Source organism: Heliangelus exortis, chromosome 6 (genome assembly GCF_036169615.1).
Source record: "Heliangelus exortis chromosome 6, bHelExo1.hap1, whole genome shotgun sequence".
Classification (NCBI taxonomy): Eukaryota; Metazoa; Chordata; class Aves; order Apodiformes; family Trochilidae; genus Heliangelus; species Heliangelus exortis.
In genome coordinates, this window is record NC_092427.1 from 35,202,909 (window position 1) to 35,224,474 (window position 21,566).

Sequence of the window (21,566 nt, forward strand, 5' to 3'; positions counted from 1 at the left end):
GGAACCTGGATTCAGTGTCACTGGTCCTGCCTGTTAGGCTACACCCAAACCTCCCTAAGCACCTAGAGGATGAGGGTTAAGAACCTACCCCAGCCTTCTTCTTAGGTGAACAGGGAAGTAACTCCTTTAGCTTCAGCAACAGCTTCTACTGATGTTTTTGAGGGCTGATTAAACACCAGCAACACAACCAGAAACACCTCCTCTTCATCCTCCCTCCTGGTTTGCTGCCATTGCTTGAAGTGGTGCTCTGGAGCTGAGAACAGGAGAAAGCTCAAGGGGAAATCTTTTTTTTCCTTTACTTTGGTATCTCTGGCCAAGCTCCACAGGATCTGTCTCCTGTCCTGCTGCCCGAGCCCTGCTAAGGTGCCCACACAGTTTTTTCTTAAAAACTGTTCTTTGTGGCAGCACAAAATCACAAAATTAGGTGTAGATTTGAGTTACATCTGTCTGTAAATAAACAGTGCATCTGGTACCAGAGCTGCACAGACACTGGAAGGCTGATGTTTGTGAAGTTATTCAGGGCAAGCTGAGATTCAGCTCTGCCCCAGTTTTGTCCAAATAATGATTTCCAAATTAAACCCACCATAAGGCTGCTGATGAGAACAAGAGAGAGCTCATGGGCATCCTGTATTTAGGAGCTTTCAAACCCTGCATTAAGTTTCATCCTTTGGGTTCCTGGTGAACACAAGCATGGGAGTTCACCTGTTTTGGAGGAAGCAGTATTAAAAATATGTCTAACTCTATGCAGTTATGTCAGGTTATGGCAACGTGCCACAGGCAATCACTTAACAATTAGTAACAATACTCAGATATCATATAAATAATATTAGAAGGGTTGGACCAGATGATGCTTGAGGTCCCTTTCACCCTGATAAGAGTACTCCTTGTAAATAAAACTAATAATGCCCCATTAGATAGCAACTGGTGTACCAAAAGCACACAGAGGAAATGGACAAGCTGAAATGATAGGAAAGAAAATGTTCTCAAGTGTAGTAGTGCTTCCCTAAAACAACACCTCTTTGAGATGGGAGTTGAAGCTGAAAGGAGCAGACAGAGGCAAATAAAATATGGACCAGCCCAGAAATGGGTCCTCTACATCCTGAAGAGGCTCTCAGGAAAAAAGACATCCAGGGAGATAGGTTTCATTCCAGCCAAAGGATCACTATGAAGCTCAGTATTGTACCAGCAGACCCCAGCATTTAGGTGTCTCCACAGCTGATTCTCACATACAAGCAATTTTTGAACAGGAGACCATTCATGTTCACATTTACACTCCCATCTGGCTGCACAAGCCAAGTAGTTGTTGGCAGGTTTTAGCAAGAGATTTCCTCCCACTAGGGTAGCTCAAGGATGAAGCTTCTTTCACCTTCTTTGGAAACAGCTGCTCCTGGCTATCACCAGTGACATGATTTGGAAATACATTGACCCTAGCCTGATTCCTGATGAATATGTACATTGGAAAATAAAAATTGTGGACATGCATTTATGCACAATAATGCACACAAAATATGCATTAGGCTCCTTGTAGTGCTCATACCTACAAAAGGTTAAATAGCCCTAGGTGACAGGGAGTTATTTAAATGGACCTTTTTATAATGACAAACAAGAATGCATTCTGGTTACCTTCTGACATGGCTTACTTCCAGTCAGCATTAAGGAGAATTACTACCTGATTTTAATACATCTTGGTTCCATTTCATGCAGGCTTATTGTCTTCTAATTATCAACACAACAATTTGATCTGCATCCAGATGAAGGCACTGCCCTGACTTCTAACACCAGAGCCATGCCTGGGGTGCTGTGCTGATTTCTCAAGCAGTAAGCACTTTGCTCTTGTCTCCCATCCCCAAGGCACAAATAAGCAGATGCTGCATTAAAGCTTGTTTAACAAAACTGCTTCACTTGTGATATACATTTTTAATATAATGTACTGAGTGCATTACAGTGAAAACTGCCAGGGCCAGTCAACTCATCCAAATTCATTAGCAAGAGCAGCTTCTCAATTAAGCCCAGCTGAAGACTAGAGCCAGCTGAAGAGAATTGTCCAGAAGCAGCTGAAATCAGTGAAAAGCTTGATGGTGTTTGCCACACCTAAGCACAGCTTTGTTTCCCACTTCAGTTTTCTGAGCATCAGCTGGGATTGTTTCTCACCAAGGACAAGCTCCACTGACCTTTCTCCTCAGCACAAGGATGCTGGGGCTGCCTTGAAAACTTGAATTTTTTACAGGATTCCTATTCAGAGTGGAAAAGGAGAGGTGTAGCTTTTCCTACCCAGAATGGGTTCTGCAGAAGAGATAGTAGTAGCCAAAGGTTTTTAAGCACTCACTGACAGGTTTTCATTCATGGGTAGATTTAAAAGATCAGAAATTATACCTTGTGTTTTCAAAAGACAAGGCAAAGGAGAAAGCAACATTTTTCACTCTCATTGGCTGATCTGCATTTCTTACTTACACTCTTCTCCCTCAGCTGACATTGTCACAGCTGTAGGATGACAACTGAAGAGCACCTTTGGAGTACTCTGTAGTTAATCCTTTACAATGCCTGTAAACTATGTGGTGAATCAATGATTACTACAGGAGCTCTTGAAAAGCACAAATTTTGCCCTTCCTTCAACAGAGGGGAATCTTTGTTGTGGATTTTGAAGAAACCCAAGCTAGCAGAGGATTATTATTCTAGCACATTTGTCTAAAGACAATGAACTAAGATAGACCAAATATTAATCTGGCCAGGAGCAGACTAAGGGTTACACAAAGCCTCTGGTAAAACATTCCATTTGTCCTGACACTGTTTATGGCCCAAGTGGCTGCTACTGCTTAGAGCTACAGCAGCTTGTGCAACAGCTTACCTTAAAAGAAGAAAATTTCTGTAACACAACCTTCTCCACCCCACTTTCAGGAGTGCAGCCTTTATGAAGCCCTCTGGCAATAAATCCTTCCAGAGTATAATAACACAACCACAGTAAGCGGGGGGGGAGAGCTTTTCCCCCCTTGCTACTGGTTCTTTCTTCAGTGTGTTTCTTCACTGCCTCTCTTGGACATAGCCAGCATACACCCCTGAGCAGATCCCAAAAAAGCTGATCACCAGGCCAGGGTGCCCTGCAACCTCTTTTTGCTCTCTTCTTTATGCACCTGATAATGAGCACGCTTGCTTTTGTCTCCATGATGTGCTGGCACTTTAATCACCATCTATCCTTGTGAGAGGTAACAAAGATAAGTTGCTGGAACTTGCAGCATGTTTATAAGCTCAGCAGATCCACTGAGCTGAACCAGTCTAATCCTTTATAAATGACACCAGAAGTGACACCAAGTCCTAAAAAACATGAAGAATTTTTATCGCTGGCCCCATACCGAGATGCTGCCACTTGACAAGTGACACAGCTAAATGACTTCTCTCTGCCATTAATTTAAGACTGGAATTTGCAGGCATTTACACAGTGACACTCGTATCAGATGTGCTAGCACCTACCACCACTGTCACAAGTAGCTGAGCACTAATTTAACCTGCCCTTAGCAACTTGTGCAATCTGACAGCTCCCCTGTGCTGTTCACCTGCTGTCAGAGCACTCTGCTGGGGATCTTTCTTCTACAGCCCTTTAAATTAACAGCATAGCATCACTTAGGTCCACAATGCCATTAAAAGCAGAGCTGACTTTCTAAGGGACTGATACTGAAGTCACAGCACTGTTACAGGAAGGGAGAAATGGAGGTTATGTGCCTCACCACCACGTATCCATTGCCAACAGATTGCACAAGTAACCTCTTCAGGAAAGACTCCTGAAAATGTCTTGTGAAATAGGAGGAAAGGTTCTTTGTGCCATCGTTTTCCCTGCCCCCAGCAGCTGTTCAGTTCATTGGTTAAGACAAAGCCAAATCTCTACTTCCCATGAATTAAGCTAAAAAAGAACAAAGCAGAAGACTTAGAGATGAAGACAGGAAAATATGGTAAGTAGCTTGGTGAATTTCCAGGCTTTGTGTAGAGGGATCCTCCCATTTTTTAGCAACTTTGAACCTTGTCTTCTGCACTTATAATTGTTTTCAAATAATTACAATGCTCTAGATAATTATTTCAGATATTCTTTCCAAAACACGAAGCACTGACAGATTTTCTCAGCTTTGCTTCCAAATTAAGGCTACATTTTTGCCCACCTTGGCATTGGCTCCAGACTGGAACAAAAGATATTCTCAAACTTGTTAAGCCCTGGTAAAAAAGGTTTAACTTGACACAACTGCCTGACTGCCCAGGGAAACCAACAGCATCTCTTTTAACCAACTAATTTTGTAGCACAGGAGCTGAAATGGAAACTTAAACCTCAGACAGAGTAGATGGACAGACAGAGTAGATGGAGAAGCATGAAGAAAGCAGGAAGATCTTACTGAAGACTGCTCAGCACTCTCTCATGCCTGTTCAAACTTCAGGTTTTGAGTAGTAAGAACAAATGTCTTAAAACCAAAACCTTTCACTTTATATGCACTATTTTCAATTAAAAAAATGGCTCACGGTATAGTTTTCAAATAAAAAAAAAATCCAAGAAAATCCTACTGAAAAATAGAAGGAAAAAATCAGCCCCAAAAGCAGCTGCCATCCAGCTAAAGACATCCAAAAAAGAGCTGGAGCAGCTGGGGCTTTCCAGCCTGAATCCATAACACGAATGGGTTCAGATACAGATTTACTCCACTGGTAAGAAGTAAAATGCTCTTTTTGAAAACATTATTTCTCCTCCATGTAGACACCACTTTGGCATTTGCCACCTTCACCTTTATGAGAATACAAAACTGTTGAGATTGAGAGCCTCAAATTTGATCTCCCCCTTGCCCCGGGGATACAACCTGATGGAGTACACCATGTGAATGGTCAATGAAAAAAAGCAGGGAAAATAGCCCATATTTCCAGGACCCACAGCACAGGCAAGATGTGAGCTCCCTCTGCTGCTGAACCTGGCCCAGCTACCACTGGGGAAGTCACCACCATTGGGAAGGGGGGAGAGAAAGCCAGGGATGAGGCCAGAAAGTGCTCCAGCAGCAAGGATGGAGCTATGCTTAGCACAGCCCCAGCACCTGACATTTCCAGTTTGACCTTGTCACTCTCTGAGTGCCATCAGCTCCTTTTGGGAAATGGAGTGAGTCAGAAACCAGCTACGGGCAGTACCTGAGGGAGCTGGGTTGGAAGGGGTGATGATGATAATGATGATGAAGGTGTCTGGCCAGGTGTCAGCTGGTCCTGTTGCCTAGCTAGAAGCTCCCAGCCCAATTGCAGCACTTGCATGGCTCAGCCACACCACCTTCACCAGGCACTGTCACCAAGTCACCTGCTGAGCCTTTCCAGTGCTGCCTGCAGAGGCTTCTCAGAGGGCAATCCTCCTGCCAGCTTTTAGAGGTCCCTTTCTGCTGCTTCTGTGGCACCCAAGTGGAAGAGGAGCCTGCTTCTGAAGTCCTGCTCTTGCTTCCAGCACGTATCCTCAGGTGCATCACCACTGATCCTGGCACATCAGGTGCTAAGAGGAGAGATGGGACACCAAGGAGAGGGATCATAGTCCCCCTGAAGCTCCTCAGCCAAATGGGGCAGGGGAACCTGCCCATGCTGAGAGGGGACAGCACTGCTGTGCCATGCATTAAGGAGCTGGAGGCAGGAGCCAGGTGCCAGCACCTTGTAGTGGCCATGGGCAAGCTCAGAGTTTGGCAAATACTCAAATCCCCTCAAATCATGGGCACTGTTAGATAAGGGCAGGGGAGTGCTCTGCACATTGCTGGCAAAAGCCTTTGGAGAGCCAAGGTAGAAAGCAAAGCCTAACAAAGTTTTTACTTGTAAAAAAATTTGAGAAAACCTATGCCAAAATAGATGTGTCTCCATGACTAAGCATGAGACCTAAATTGCTGCTGCTGCTGTAGAAGAGGGTACTGCTTGCTGGGAACAGCCTAAAAGCAGTGATGCAGCAATAAGCACAGCTTAATTGCTAGAAGCTCACATATTAATAGCAGAATTTGTGGTCAGAAAAATCTGAAAGCCTGTAGGATTTGGAGCAGTGAAATAGAACTGGGGCTGCGTGGTGGCAGAACAAAGTCTGCTGAAGTGCTGTGTTTTCTGCCTTTGAGAGGGACATTCCAGAGCTGTCAGCTGAGCTGCAGAGCTAGAAACCTGACATTGCAGCAGTCGGTTTTTAGGTTTCAAGCTGCTCAAATGACTTCTCCAGGGAGGAATATCTAGCTTGCAGGAATCAATAACAAAACAGGTAGAGATGCCAGTGTACAGGGGCAGCTACCCCAGCAGCACGCCCCAAGCCAGCCAGGCAATTCCACTGGAAAGGGATTGTGGGAGAGGATGAGGGGAAAAGGTGCTCCCTCTTTGGATCAGTATGAGAGGGGGATGCTATCAGCTATTCACCACATTCCTGAGATTGCAGCTTGATTATATCTGATTCCATGCTACAGATTGATCTCCTGCACACCCTCAGTTCACACCATGCCAGTGCTCCAAGCCACTTGCTGAAGAGCTTACAAAAGAGCCCATTTTATCATATCTTCACCTCTAAATGCATTACAAGTGACATCACTTAATTTTAGCCAATCTGAACAGCTAATTAGATGTAAACAGATTGAAAAATTGTACACGCAGGACAACTCATTTTTCAAAAGGCCACTAATCTAAACAAACCTGAGTCCATCAATTTACCTCAGCATTTGTCTAAATGAATTATACGGCACAGACTTGTCCTGCATTGGCCTTGTGATTCATCTGACTGGCTCCCTCCTCTTTTGGGGAAAATCTCAGGCACTGTACACATGAGAAAATTATTTGTTATTTGTTCATCAGGGCTCTATTATAACAAAGATGAAGATGCCACTCTAAATCTAGGGAGCCAAAGAAATTACAGCCTGCTCTGGTACCTTCTCTCTCACCCCCCAACCTGTCACATACACAAATACATCGAAGTTGGGTTAGGGTTAGTAATAATAATAAATAATAATAATAATAGTAGTGATAATAATAATAAATCTCTGTAATAATCAATCAAATTATATTTAATCATGATCCATACAGATTCCAATTTTAGAACTGTTCAGGTGCAATCCTCCCCTCTGCTCTCACTCCCTTACACGAGGAGAAATAGGAAGGAAAAAAATCCTGGGCAGATTCTCCTGGGATAGCTGGTGATCCTTCTCCTCAGGATTCCCTACAAGCACTAGGAAAGACACTGGGAATCAGAGCAGGGCTGCAGGACAGAGAGGAGCACAAAGGGGCCCCCCCTGGCTCAGATGAGACTGGGAGCTGCTGAAGTTACCCAGTGTCAGACAACATGAAGAAGTCTGAGGATGAACTCAGCACAGTGTGGCCTATTTTTAAACACAGAGCAATTAGCAGAGCATTATGCATGAGGTTTTTCCACTTGCTGCTAAAGCCCACATCTCTTCCATTACCTGCATATGTAAATGTACACAATGAGATGGGAGAGGGCAGAGGGAAAAACACTTGTGTGGATTTCAAAATTGAACAAACACATTCACATAATCAATCCCTTTCCGGACTGCTTAACACGGAAATCTTGCTGAACAAAACAGGCTAATCTCAGCCTATTTCATGTGTAAACTAATTTATGGTACCTAGAATTAAGGGTCCACTGAGCATCTGCTGTGACCTCCCATGTGACAGAGGCTCCAGAATTTCCAATTCATCCTTGTTTGAGCAGAACAATTTAGATATCTGAGTGTCAAAACCTCCAACGATGCAGAATCCTACAAAACTTTTCAGCTCTCCCTTCTCTGCCATTTCTAAACATGCACCTAAACTTGACTCTGAGTTTGTCTTGCTTTAATTGCCAGCCTGGCACCTCATTAAACCTTTGTCTGTCAGCCTAAAGAGCTCTGCTGCTCATTTGTGTTCCCCACACTGGTACTTACTGCTTGTGACCTGCACACCCCTTTCCTTTCCCTTGCCAAAACTGAGGACAGCAAAGCTTCCAGGGCTGAGCTGCTTGCTATGGGAGACACTCTGCACACAGCCTTCCCCCTTGCTTCTTCAGACCTGCAGGTATCACTTTATATATATCACATTTATATAAAAATATAAAATCCTTACTCAGGAGTCAGCTTCTTAAACATACCAGCACAACAGTGGCCCCTTTGGCCACTGTGTTTGTGGAGGATTCTCACAAAAAGCCCAGAAGCCACCAAAACCTTCCCCTTTCTTTGGTTTCCAGGGGGGTTTCCCCACCTCATTCCTCTGGTTTCCAGTCTTTGGAACCAGCTCTCTGGTTTGGGCTTTACATTTTGGCTATACCAGGGAGCCTGCTCTTGCACCAGTGTACCCAGTAAATCTGATTGGGTTGTGTGAGTAAACTGTTAGTTGCCTACTTTCCCAGTCATCCCTGCTGAGAACTTGACCACTGAGGAATGTATGTGCCCATTTAGGTCCCTGGTAAAACAAACCAATAAATCAATAGCATAGGGCTGACCCCTGTGCTGTCTATTTAATAATGATAAATTCACTTATAATTACATAAAGGCAGTTTTCACTCCACTAATTTTGTTACTTTTGCATGATTCCTGTTGCTTAATCATCCTCTCATGTTAGTGGCACACCAAACACTTCACTGACATCCATGTAGGCTGCATCAATATTGTTGTCTTCATCCAGCAAACCTGGAGCTTCATAAATAACATTTCAATTAGTTGACTACATCTATTACATCAGTTATTGCTCATATTGCTCAGCATCACTTCCCTTTTCTTTCTTTATTAAATGGGTCTGGATCTGCATGTCCTGCTCTGCCTCAATCAAATATCCAGCTATATCAATATCCAAATATCTGGATTTTTTTTCCCCTTACCCTTTTTAATACCCACACACCTATGTTCTCTCAGACCATTAAAACAGTCCCATGTTCTCAGACTTTAAAAATCAACATTAGAGTCCCTTAACCTCCTCTCTTTCAACTCCTGCTTGCAAGATATTTGGAGCTGCTGAGGCAAAAAGGGTCCTGCTTCAGTGGCTGCTTTGGAATGGATTTAAATAGGCAACAACATTTTATCTAACACCCACACAACTAAATAGATGAGAGCCAAGAAGTCCAAGTCATTGAAAAAGCCATGTGAGATATCATTGAAGATTTCTGACCTCTTCCCCAGATCATTACATTTTGGAGTTCTCCCTATCACTGAGCATGTTGAGCTTCTAGTCAAGTGTTCTGCTGAGCAACAAGGACTAAAAAACATTTTATGTGTTTGTTATAAATGAACCCTCTATAACACTGTTGAAAAACCTAGACTCAAAAGCTTGTGGCAACATCTTAAGAACTTGTAGCACTGTACCATAAAATTCTAACTTGTCTGGATTTGATTATGAATGGTTCTGGATTCTTGGGCTTGCACCACATGCAAACTAAAGTTCTACTGCATGAGCATTTGCAGAAAGTAGGTGGCAATCTCCAGTCTGCCAGGAGTTTGGGAATTTGTCATGCCTTTCCTGAAGATAAACTCCTGCTGACTTCAAAGACAATAGGAAAAACTGGTTTTGTTTCCAGTCTTTGACAGGAAAGAAAGCCCCTTAGAAAAAAAGGGCATTTAAACATGCAATGCAGAATACACTAAGCTTGCCAGATGCAGCTGAGGACTGAAAAATAAAGAGTTAAAGAAAAGTGAATACATGACCCCTGAGAGAGACTTGGCAGTTTTCATCCCATTTGTTTCTTTTAAGATCTCATGAGAGCATCTGACAAAATCCTCTGTCATGCCAAAAACAGTTCAAAGAAGTGCACAGTGAGTCAGCTTCTTCAGTCACTGAACCACAGAAGAAATAACCAAGGTTCTGAAGAAGTTCTGGTCACTCCAAGACAGCCTCAGGCTCCAGTTGTGCAAGACATCCACACTCAGAAGAAAACCTTGGAGCATTTAAACACATGATAAAAGTCAAGTATGGACCCAAACACATTCTCCCATGCAGGCAGGTGTTCATAGAAGTGTGACAGAGCTACCTGAAAGCCTGAGAAGTATTTTTCTTCCCTGTGGCAGAATTCCCTGCACAGAAAATGAAGTGGTGGGCTAGATTCACCCCTCACTGTCACCGTGGCAAATCTCCAGTGACTCCACAGTTGTCACAGAGAAAATTAATCCAGGTTTACAGAGATGTTGCAGACAAATCCAGTCCACTCTGGCTCTCTTATGCTGTGTTTACAATAACAGAGCCATAAATAAGTATTTGTGATCAGATGCCCCCTTCTTAATCTGCTTGCTGGAGTATCACAGGATTTGTTTGCTGGTTTGATGACTTGGTTATTTGCAGATTTACAGATTGCACATGATTAGACAGCATATTTTGGATTTTCTTGCTCTGTTTTGATGTGGACAGGTGATTTTGACTTTTATAGCAAAACCAGAGCATCCTCATTATTTTTTGATGGAGGTGAGCCCCCTCCATTCATGATCTCCTTGTGTAGCTTTAAACTACCTAGAAGAAGTGCTAAAAAGCATAATACTGGATAATTTAGGGCAGAGGCTATGGATGGATGCCATTCCTACTTCCCTCCTACAAAAATCTGTGGATCTTCATGGTATCTTCTACTCATTTTCTTTGATTGTGCATGAAAGGCTGAAAATGGGCCACAAATTTTTGGTAGGGGTCAGCTCTTTCCCCTGGTATTTCTGACAGCCTGCTTGAGGGGAGCTGTGCCTTCCCACCAAGAACACAGCAAGGGCTTTGGCCCATTAATAACAAACCAAGAGCAGGGCTAAAACACATCACTTTTCACAGCAGTTTTGCATTCTAGCTTTAGAAGAAGCAAGAAAAAACAGGCAGAACCCAGGCAACTAAGTCCAAACCCACTCTCTCAGGCTGGTGCTTCACGTATAGCCTTGAGGAGCTTCAAGCTCACAGGAGCTGTGGGGATTTGCTGGAACCTCTCAGTCAGAAGGGTTGATTAGCTGAGTACTCAGCTCAAATGAGAGCCTGAGAGGAATCCAAAAGCTGGTATTGCTGTCATTCCCATACCTTCTGAGCACTTCCAAACCCACTGATGCTTCCTATCCAGCACAAAATGCCTGTGGTAGAGGTCTAAAAGTCCAAGTGTTCCTCATCTAGCCAACAAAACCAGAGGAACCTCATCCTTTCCTCATCTTTCAAGGCCACAAAGAGACATTATCTGCCTTTTCCCAGCCTCAACTCTGATATAGGTCAGATGTGCACCAGCCCTGGACTAGAAGTCATGTAATCATGTTAAGATAGTGAAGAGCCTGAGCTAATAAACCCAGCCTTTCAAAAAGATTATTGGTTTGGGTTCAGTGCCACACTGGGGTTAACAAGATAAAAACCTGTTTGACAAAAGGAGGCATATATTTGACCATCCAGTCAGGTCAATCATACAAGATTTAAATGTTCCCTCCAGAGGTATTTACCCACTCAGTGCACGTTGCTTACAGCTGATTCTGCACCTTCTGCTGCTTTAAATTATATCTCCCAAATGAAATTAGAGTGGAAGAAGCTTTCTCATTGCCTTACTGCAGCTGATGATAGCACGTGGGGTCAGCAGATACTCTAAAACTCACATGAGAGAAGCCTGTGACACCTGTTACACTCAGGCAAAGAAAGGACAGGATCTGTAGCTCCAAAATCTGCCCATTTTTTCAGAGGTTAAACCAGTTTACTCCCATCAGATAGTTAGAAAACGTGTGTACGTGTGTGCTCGTCAGCCTTGCATTTTATCCACTGCTTCATTCAAACCAATATTCACTCCAGGTTTTATGGTGTATTTTAGCTCAAGTGTTATTGCTAGGACAGTGTTTACAGCAATGTTCATTGTGTTCTGCATAGCCCTGCCCATCCATCAACCTTGTAATAACACAGAGAGGGAAATGGGTGGGAAAGCAGCAGTGCTGCTGACTTCATGTTTGTCATACAAAGCCAGCAGAGAGACAAATGCAAATGCAACTGGGCCAAAGGAGCTGTTTGTCTGTTGATTAAAGGGAAAAAAAAAAAAAAAAAAAAAAAGATAGACGTGCTGCATTGCAATCTGCCTCTAAAAATCACTTAGGCTTCAAAGTGTCAATTTCTTCCTCCCTGTTTTCTCTGGGTTAGTGTTTCAAGATGACTGCTGCTCCACACAGACTCATAATATGTATGTGTTTACTCACACATCTCCAAGCCAACAAGGAAGGCAGAGCAGAATTCCAAATCTATCATTAAATCTACATGTTGGCACCTACAAAGAGCTGCAGGACTTCAATTTTTCTGGAGATGACTGAAGGAATAAACTGAAAGAACAAACAAACAAGCAAGCAAGTCGTTCTTGTCCTTAAAATACACACACAAAAAGACAGAAGGGGAAGAAAAAAGGTGGCTTGTAAGGATTTCCAGGTGTGTGCACCACTGGCAAATTAGGGATAACTTTAACAACAGTACAGCCTCCAGTTCTTTCTGATTTACATAAGGGTCCTACTGACAAACAGCATGGTTTAAAAGACCCAGCAGTGGTGTGGCTCTGAAGTGGTACGTGGCACTCCTGATTCAGCCCTGACTTGTAATTCAGCTTCCAGCATTTGCCCAGCTACAACATTCAGGCTCTGCTTCACAGATTTTATTCTCTCCCTCAGTGAAGAAATGCCTCACACTAGCAGGGTGGGCCACACTGGAGCCCTCTTCTTATCATCAGCACCTCGAGGTGCTACCGTGAAACTAATGGTGATGATGATTTTGATGAATTATGACTCGTTTTTTCATGCTGCTTTAGTCTAGATCGTAAAGAATTAACATAAAAATCAAACTGGGAGAAGATGGGTGTACCCAGGGGCCCCTTGTAAATCCCACCCAAGGACTTGAAGAGAAACTGCTCCAAGACTAATTCAATGTAGGTGCTTATGTGCTGCCATGCAGGGGATCAGAGGAACACGTGGTGTGGTAGTCACCCTCAGTAAATCCACTGGGCTGGGAAGGCAAGCCAAGCAACAGAGCTAAGAATTACAGCTAATGCAAGGGGGGGAAAGAAGTGTTCAATGTACAAAAGAAACCAAGGGAGATGTTCTTAGCACATTAAGAGCCATAATGGAACACTGCATCTTGAGTTTGTCGCTGTTTGAAGGAAGCGAGGAAACGAGCAAGAATTCATTATGAAGCTGCTCAAGACCAAAACATGAATCATTGAGTTCTAAAAAAACCCAGTTGTCTGGAGAACAGCGTAGATGAAAATGAATGGAATCTCTTTAAATTACTCTCTGTATAAACTCTTCCACATTCATTCTTTCTGCCACTGATTAGTATCTTTCTGGGAGACGGTTTCTTGAATAATTCCACACCATACTCCCAGCTTCTGCAATCAAAACACAGAAATGGCTCTTGATTCTGCATTTTTAGCCTTCATTTATAGGGAAAAATGTCGTGTAAGAAACTTGAACACCTATTGTTCTTACCCACTTGCTGGATATCCCCAAAAGTGCAGGCTGAAGGCTCAGTAATCAAATGAAATTAAGATTCCCCCACCACTTTACAAATAAAGAGTACTTTTATACACTGCTACTGCATGAAGAAGGATTAAATCACCTCTGAAAGCCCTCAAGATCATTACAATGCCAAGAAACTGGGGCCTCTCTGATCCCAGCATCCCTGACAGGAAAGCAGAAAACCCCAAATCCTAAATAATAAATTGAACAGACCTCTCTTCAGAGCCAGGTAGGAAGGTGCAGGAGGGAAAGGTGGCAGGCAAAACACAGCCTCTGGCTGTCCTGCTCCTGCTCCTCCCAATTTCCTGAGAAAACAAGGGTTGTGTGACCACTTGCTGGGTTTGTGTACAGCTGTCCATCACACCAACCTCCTTCCAGCAGCTGCTGAAGCATCAGCCAGTTGGCAGTGTGAGGTTTCCAGTTGGACTCAGTGATCTTAAATGACTTTTCCAACCTGAATGCTTCTGATTCTGCAGTTTCACCTGGCAAGAGTTCCACTGAGGGAGCAGTGTTGAGAGCTGAGCTGCTCTCAGTCATGGGAACAACCACCTCAGAGCAAGGAATTTGTTATGCTCCAAGAAGGGGGAAAACACAATGTCCACTACTGCCTTGCAATTGGAGTTAATTCCCTATTAGACACAGAATCATGGAATCCTAGAACTGGCTGGGTTGGAAGGGACCTCAGAGCTCATCAAGTCCAACCCTTGATCCACTCCCGCTGCAGTTCCCAGCCCATGGCACTGAGTGCCACATCCAGGCTCTTTTGAAATATCTCCAGGGATGGAGAATCCACCCCTTCCCTGGGCAGCCCATTCCAATGGCTGAGCACCCTCTCCAGAAAGAAATTCTTTCTAATGTCCAACCTAAACCTCCCCTGGCACAACTTGAGACCTCTTGTGCCCTCTTGTCTTGCTGAGAGTTGCCTGGGAAAAGAGCCCAACCCCCCCCTGGCTCCAACCTCCTTTCAGGGAGTTGTAGAGAGTGATGAGGTCTCCTCTGAGCCTCCTCTTCTACCACAAGATACAGCTCTATTAAAAAACTGCTCCCTTGTGACACAGCTTGTGGAGTGATGCAAAAAACCCACTAAGGGAACCCATGGGAATAACAAGGCCTGTGGTCCTCAGACATACCCAGTGCCTCTGCCACCTCCAACATTCAGCACAGCACCATTCTGCTGATTTAGGCAGTTGAGAGGCTGAGAGGGTCTCTACAGCTGTGGTTTTGCAAGAAAATGTTAAAATATGCCCCTGGATTGGTTAGTAGTTTGCTGACCAAGATTGGTTGAAGAAGAGAAAGAAAGAAAAACCTGCATAAAAAGAAAGGGAAACACACATAAGATTGCCTAAGACCTCAAGCTTCTCATAGAAAAACAACCCACTCATGATTGTTGAAGTGGATTTTACAAGACTTACTGTGATGACATCCAAAATTTATTACAGCTTTTACAACAAGACCGTGTCTAGTAAAGAGTGATGTAGTGACAACATTTACTTGGCTGGATTTAGCTGCTTAGGGCATATAAATATACTTTTGTACTTTAAGAACAACCATAGCTGCCTACTAAATCTTGAATAATACAAGGCAGCTTTGCAGACATTTAAACACATGCACCAACTTGGTTCTGTCTCCTTCACAAATCTGCTTCCTTACTATCTGCCCAGTCAGTCCCCAGGGCCCATGTGCTGTTCCTCTTCTGTCAAAAGATGTCATTTTTCATCTCTAGAAATCATGCTTTTAAATTCCTACCCTTTTTCAGTACCAAATTCATTACTTCCAGAAAGTGGCAAAGTTTCTTTCCCTACCTTCCCCAGTTATTACATAAACTGTAAACCTTATCTCTTTTCCTTGGTCCATACGTGATGAATTTTGCATGACTTTTAAAATTTGAAATCTCATTTATTGACCATATGGATGAAAACCATATCAGAAATATAAATTAAACTGTAAATTTCTGTTAAGCAGTAAGTAAAGAATTTCTTTGGTCTAACAGTTGAAAAGGACATTTGAAAAAAAAAAAAAAAAAGAAGTAAAATAGGAATAGCTGGACAAAATAGCTGAAAACTAATAGCAATGTTTTAGGTTGTATTTTTTTGGAAGCCTGATTTGAAGCATCTTAAAGTGTCCTGATTTCTAGGAAACAGCCTGAGCACAATTACAGGAAAACTGGGTCCCTTGCCAGTGCCTTTTGCTCATGTTGTTGACCACCAAAACTACATGAGGACTGGGTGATACCTTGCCAACTAACAGAATGGTATTTGAAAAACCCAAACTCAGCCAGGACCAGCCATAAAACTGAGTAAGAGCCCAGACCTGCTCTCTGTGTCTTCTGCAGAATGTTGGCTCAGCTGCTGGTGGGTGTCCCAGCTGCAGGGACTGGGGCTCCCAGAGCTTATTCAGGGAATAAGAAATTCCCTAAGAAATTTTGGGCAGAAATGAGGGTAACTCTGAAGGGCAACCCCCCAAAAGCACCCAAACTAGCCCTCCCAGCCCCCAGAGAAGCCTGACCCACCAGTAGCTCCCTAAAAGTCACATTCTCTGCCCCAAGGCAGGGCACTACCCAGATTCAACACATACAGTGCCAAGTAAGATGGGTCATGAACCCTGGGACCAGTGTAGAGCAAACCCATAAATGACTGCACCTAAGAAAAAACCAAAAAAATGCCCCCGACTTCAATGTAAGCTTCCCTACATTTTACAGTATCCCTTGTATGCAGCAAAGGGCTTGAAATACTTCATTTTGCTGCTGCTGTTCTTAAAAAAACACATTGTTCTTTCCCTGTGACATTTCTTCCTAGCCTTAAAAGAATGCTCTCAGTTACCACAAAATATTTGGCTTGAATCCTCCAGTGAGGAAGAGCCACCGGGGTTTGGCTCATGTTTTAAAAACAGAAGAAATATTACTCCAAACATAAAACAAATGAGTGCAACTGTAACAGTAGATGGAGATAGAGCTCCTAGCACAACCCATGAATAATTCCAAGTCCTAGCAGAAGTAACACAGCTTTCTGCATTTCCCTAGAAAACAGCATGTTATTATCTTCCAGCTTGACTAAAATGCAAAATGTCACTTTTTTTTTTTTTTTCAGAGAAAAAGCTAAACAAAAGACAATATGTAGTGTAACAATGAAACTGCAAAGCATATCCATTTGCAATCTGAAATTGGGAAAGACAATGTGTGCATTCATAAGCAGGGAGATATTAAAGATGGCTCTTACCTCCGTCCCCAGATCCTGAGCCAGCATCTGAAAAAAAAAAAAAAAGAACAAAAAAGAAATTTGTATTCATGTGCTTCAGCATGTCTGTCCTGTAAGCATACAAAGCAAGACCACTCAGTTAAGTGTATTACACTGAACCTCATGTTTGATGTCATTCCTGGGGAAATTAGAGAGATCTAATCTGAATGTCTTTTGCTCAAGCCTCCTCTGTCATCTCTCAACTCTCTCTCTTTAAAGTCCCTGTATCAAACTAAAATAACATAAGCCCTGGAGTGCTGTAATGTTCTCATAAGCCTCTGTCTCATTTTGCAGTGCTGAGACTGATCAATCTTTGCTCCCAACAGCTGTGCAAAGTTACTTCACTTGGCCACTAGTAAACTCTTGCCATAGGAGGTTAACTTTTAAAACCCACCTGTTTGAGGTCAGACCAATTAGAAATTCATGTCATTATCTTTACAAAGCAGTGATTTCTCTTCAGATCAGAACTAGGTGGAATAAAGCACTAAAATTTATTATTATTATTATTATTATTCAAAGTCTTTAGATAAATGCTTAAGTGCCATTTCTCTTAAGCTGGTTGCTGTGTTTCAGAACTGAGTGCTTTATGTTTGTTTTTCCTTTGCTCAGTGTTTTGTTTGCTGGAAGGACAAGAGTCAAAAATTGCAGAAAGTGCAATGTCTGGGTATTGCCAAGCCCAGAGCTTCATTATGAAACTTTTTAAGCAAGGCAAAGCACAGAACTGCACACGCAGGCAGGCTCCCCAAAAATAACCCATACAAGGAGTTTCTTTTGCAGGGAAGGGAGGGAGGGTGTCATCTCAGCTTCCCCCTGGGTGGAGGGGCCATATATTTATCAGTGTGAAGATTAACAGATAGTGTTTGGTAAGGCTGCTTTAGGTTCCAACTACACTGTGAAGTGTTGGATCTAAATTACTGACAGCAACGTCTGGTGGACCTGAACTGGTTTGTCTGTGCCATCATTGCTCAAAATCAGAATAAGGAAAACCCTTAAATAAACAAGAATGGTTTAAAATGGCAGATTTACACAGCAGGACAGATGGAAAAGGGGGGCTGGATAAGAGAATGATGGTGTTTTCCCACTGACAATCTCCTGCACTCTCTTTTTCCTGATTTGATCCGTCCTGATTCTCCTTCCCAAATGAGCTACTGAGGAATGTGGAGGGGAAGGTGACTTCATTACTCCTGGCTCTGGGAAGAACTGCTTTTCCAGGTGTGCCAAGTCTCCCCAGCACAGATGAAGAAATAATGCCTGGTATCACCTATCATATTCTCTGTCTCTTTGGAGGAAAAGGACCTGTGTCCCTCCTGCCCCTTCCCTTCAAATCCCAGAACCCCTTCGAATCCCAGGTCCTTGCTGGGGCTCCTGCACACCCTCTCTCTGCCCCCATCCCACAGGGAAAACATGAGGTACATGGCTGCTTCCTTTTCCACTAAGCATCCTGCCTGGGATGAGGAAAAAAAAAGAGGTGAAATGATTGAGAATTCAGGAAAGCCCCTTCTTCCCCCTCACCGTTTCCAAAATCTACAATGTGTCTCGGAGAGAAGACTTCCAGCACAACCACTGGGATTAGGCAGGCAACTTGAAGCAAAGATGTAGCACTAAAAATATCCCTTTAATTCAAAAAGTTGGAACAGAAGAAGACCAGTTGCTGCACTGAAAAAATTTGCTAAGTTGAACAAATCCTAAGCCACAAGAAGCTTTGTCAACCTGAGCTCCGTTTGATACCAATTTATAGACAAAGAAAATGCAGCATATGTTTTTTTTTTCCTCTGGAAAATTGACAGGTAGCAGCTTCAGAGAAGAACATTTCCAGGGAAAGAAGTTTATTTTCTCTCAGGTGCACGAAACACAGAATTATGGCACTGCAAAAAGTTTGTCTAATGCACTTTTTATTGACTCCTCCATCTTCAGCCAAGGAAAAAATTCTGCTTTAAGTTTAAAGAACTCTCTCAAGAACAAAGACTTACTCCTCCTGCTCTTTTCAAGTTAACTTCACTCCCCACCTCTAGCAGATACTGAGCACAAAAGAAAAACATCAAGAACTCTTGCACATAAGTAACTCAGTTTTCCTGACTGATTTTGCTCATTCACCTTTCTAGCTGTTCCATAAAAGCAGAGGTACAAATAGCTCACAAAGCTCAGAGTTAAGCAAAGATGTCTCAAATGCCAGTCAGTTTTGACATACACTCTTCAACAAATTCTTCCAATAAATCCATAAAAAGAAAACAAAAATTGGCACAAACTTGTTCCTTATGTGTGTTTTGGGCCAAATCTTTAGCTGGTATAAAGTGGCAGGGCTCATTACCAGCAGTGGTTTGTTGAATCATACCAGCTGGGCATAAGACCTAAGAAACTGGACTGCAGGCAATAATGCTTCAGTTCCATCTCTCCAGATTACAGAGAGGTTTGTGGTAATCCAGATGCCCATTTATCAGACATCTGCTCATTTAATCTGCTTCTCGTTCCTTGTAACCCCTCAGAAGTGCACACAGCACAGAGGATGATCAAGACCCATATCAAAACAAGAAATCAGCTTTTGGGCTGCACTCTTCAAAAGGTGTTGCTGTATCATGGACTGTGAGCCTACCCTAAATCACTTAAAAAAGAAGGACAGCAGCAACTTCTCATGCAGAAAGCTGCAGAGATTTAACCCATCGTTAATTAAAAGGGAGAATTCCTATGACTTTTGCCAGCCATAGGTTATTTTTTTCAGGGGCAGGGCAAGGTGGGAAGGGCATTATACATACCAGTAGCACAAGATCCTTCAGACACCAGGAGTATTTCACTCTGCTGCTTGCAGGCAGCCTGTTTCAAGTAGCATTCGTTCTGGTAAGTGTCACCGTTGGAGCCACAGACGGGCACGTAGTCATTGTTACACTGATGGGACAGAGAGAGCAGCAGAGTTAGTCACACCAGGGAGGTGGCACAGCACCCACTTGGGTGTCCCCCTGTTGGGAAACTGTCTGGAAGAAAACAGACATGTGAGCAATCCTGACTATTGAGCTTTAGGTAGAGTAAGCTAAGGGCCTTGAGACCCAGTTGCAAGGTTATTGAAAGATGAGCTATGGGAAAAAGATAAGGGAGCTGGCAACAGAAAAGAAGAATAACAGGATAATGATGTAGCCAGCAGAAGTTCTGTGAGAACAGGATTTGTGGCCAAGATATAGCCACCTGCAAGATATTGTTATATAAACAAGGGCTCTATATAAAGCAAGTGTGAATTGTTAATAGAGGACTTCACTTTAACCATATTGGTGACTACGTCTTGTCCTTAAGCCTCCGTGGATTTTCCACATCCCCCTGCCCTCTCTTCCAGTATTAAAACCCAGGGGAAGAAGAGAGAGAGAGAGACTGACTCTCTTCTTCATCTTTACATTTACAAGGGGAAGGGAGATTTTTAAAAGGACAAAAAGGCAGAGGGAGCATAAACTAAGAGTTGAACAGGTTGGGGAAAAGATGATCTGAATGGATTAAGTGTACAACAAGTGCCCCAGAAAGGCCTCTCCTGGTGAGAACGAGAGGGGAGTTCCAGGAAGGACCATGGGCAGGGGAAGCACTCCTCACACCAGCACTGGAGCCTCCTGTGTTCCCACTGGATGGCTGCAGGGAAAAGGTAACAAAGAGGTTTGCTTCTCACCTCCTCCTGCACACCCTCCCTGCCCAGAAGTGTCAGCTTTTGTGTGTACAATGCTCTGTTTAAGCACTTAGGTGTAATTAGAACTGATTGGATGGAGGGAAATTATTTCTCAGAGTCCTATGAGCAAAACCACCCCTCTTGCTGCAGAGACACGACTGTTCCCAGCCAGCTGCAGCCAGGATGCTCTGCAAAGGGCCAAGCTCTCCCCAGGCCAACACCCAGCACACCAAAAAGTGCAGAATTTATCAGCACCGTGCACCCCTCCTTCAGCTCAAACTCCTGCTCAGCTCCACAAACTACCTGCTTCGTTCCCTCCACTGCTGCAAGACAGCTTTACCCTCTCTTGTTCATTTTAATAAAAATAATTCCATTTTAGAGTGAAAATTGGGCAACCTACTGGGTGCAGTTATCATAGATAATCACACTCTCAAGCTTGGAAATACTTGGATGTCCCCTGTACGTGGTAATTACACAGGGATATGATTAGTTCGTGATTACCATATTCCTGGTATGCCTCATTGTTTAATTATAACAAATGGAATGATCACAATTATTATTTACAAATGCTCACCTCTGCTTAAACCCAAGTAAAAAATTAAATCCTACTTCCTATTTTGCTGCATCGTGCCACAAAGTGTCTGAGAGGTGTGTTCTTCGGGCACAATGGAAGTGGAATTCCAGGGATATAAACATGGAATATGCTTCAAAGCAAGTGACTCCAGAAGTGATTAACACAAACAATTGCCTAGATTGTGTTAATTGCAGGGCCTCCACAGCAGCTGCAAAGAAATTATTCATAGCTGGTCAGAGTGACATTTTGATTGGGCCAAACCAAATGGCATTTTCCTCATGCATTGTTTTGTTGGGTTTTTTTTAAATCTTTCTGAGCTGATGCCCACCCCTAGCACTCTCTTTTCTTGGACCAAGAAAGAAAATCAGCAGCCACAACAGTGGAAATCCTCTCCTTCTGCTCCTTATGAAGATCTCCACGCAGAGATTTTAAATGATTTAAATGATTAAAAAAGTGTTTCCATGCTATTTTCACCATTATGGTCCAAATCTGAGCAAGGCCTCAAGCAGCAAATGCCAACATCAGCCAGGAGCTCCACAGCAATTGTTGAAGGCTGATCTGGAATAATTAACAGGGACAATGAATACAATCACGGCCATTTTCTAAAGCATGAGGGATCAAATCACACTTGGTTTAGACATGCTATCTGCTTGCCACCCGTGGGACTCTTTACCAAAATAATCTGTGCAGACTTTGGCCCAAAG

General features: G+C 43.1%; 1 protein-coding gene across 1 annotated transcript in view; it reads right to left on the reverse strand.

The window, feature by feature from the left end:
- Nucleotides 1-21,566, reverse strand: part of TMEFF2 (transmembrane protein with EGF like and two follistatin like domains 2) — a 126,523-nt gene that overhangs the window by 99,248 nt on the left and 5,709 nt on the right. The window contains exons 3-4 of the mRNA XM_071747841.1: nt 19,402-19,531; nt 16,634-16,660 (exon numbers count right to left, since the gene is read on the reverse strand). Coding sequence (XP_071603942.1) covers nt 16,634-16,660; nt 19,402-19,531 — 157 coding nt within the window. The remainder of the gene's footprint in view (nt 1-16,633; nt 16,661-19,401; nt 19,532-21,566) is intronic.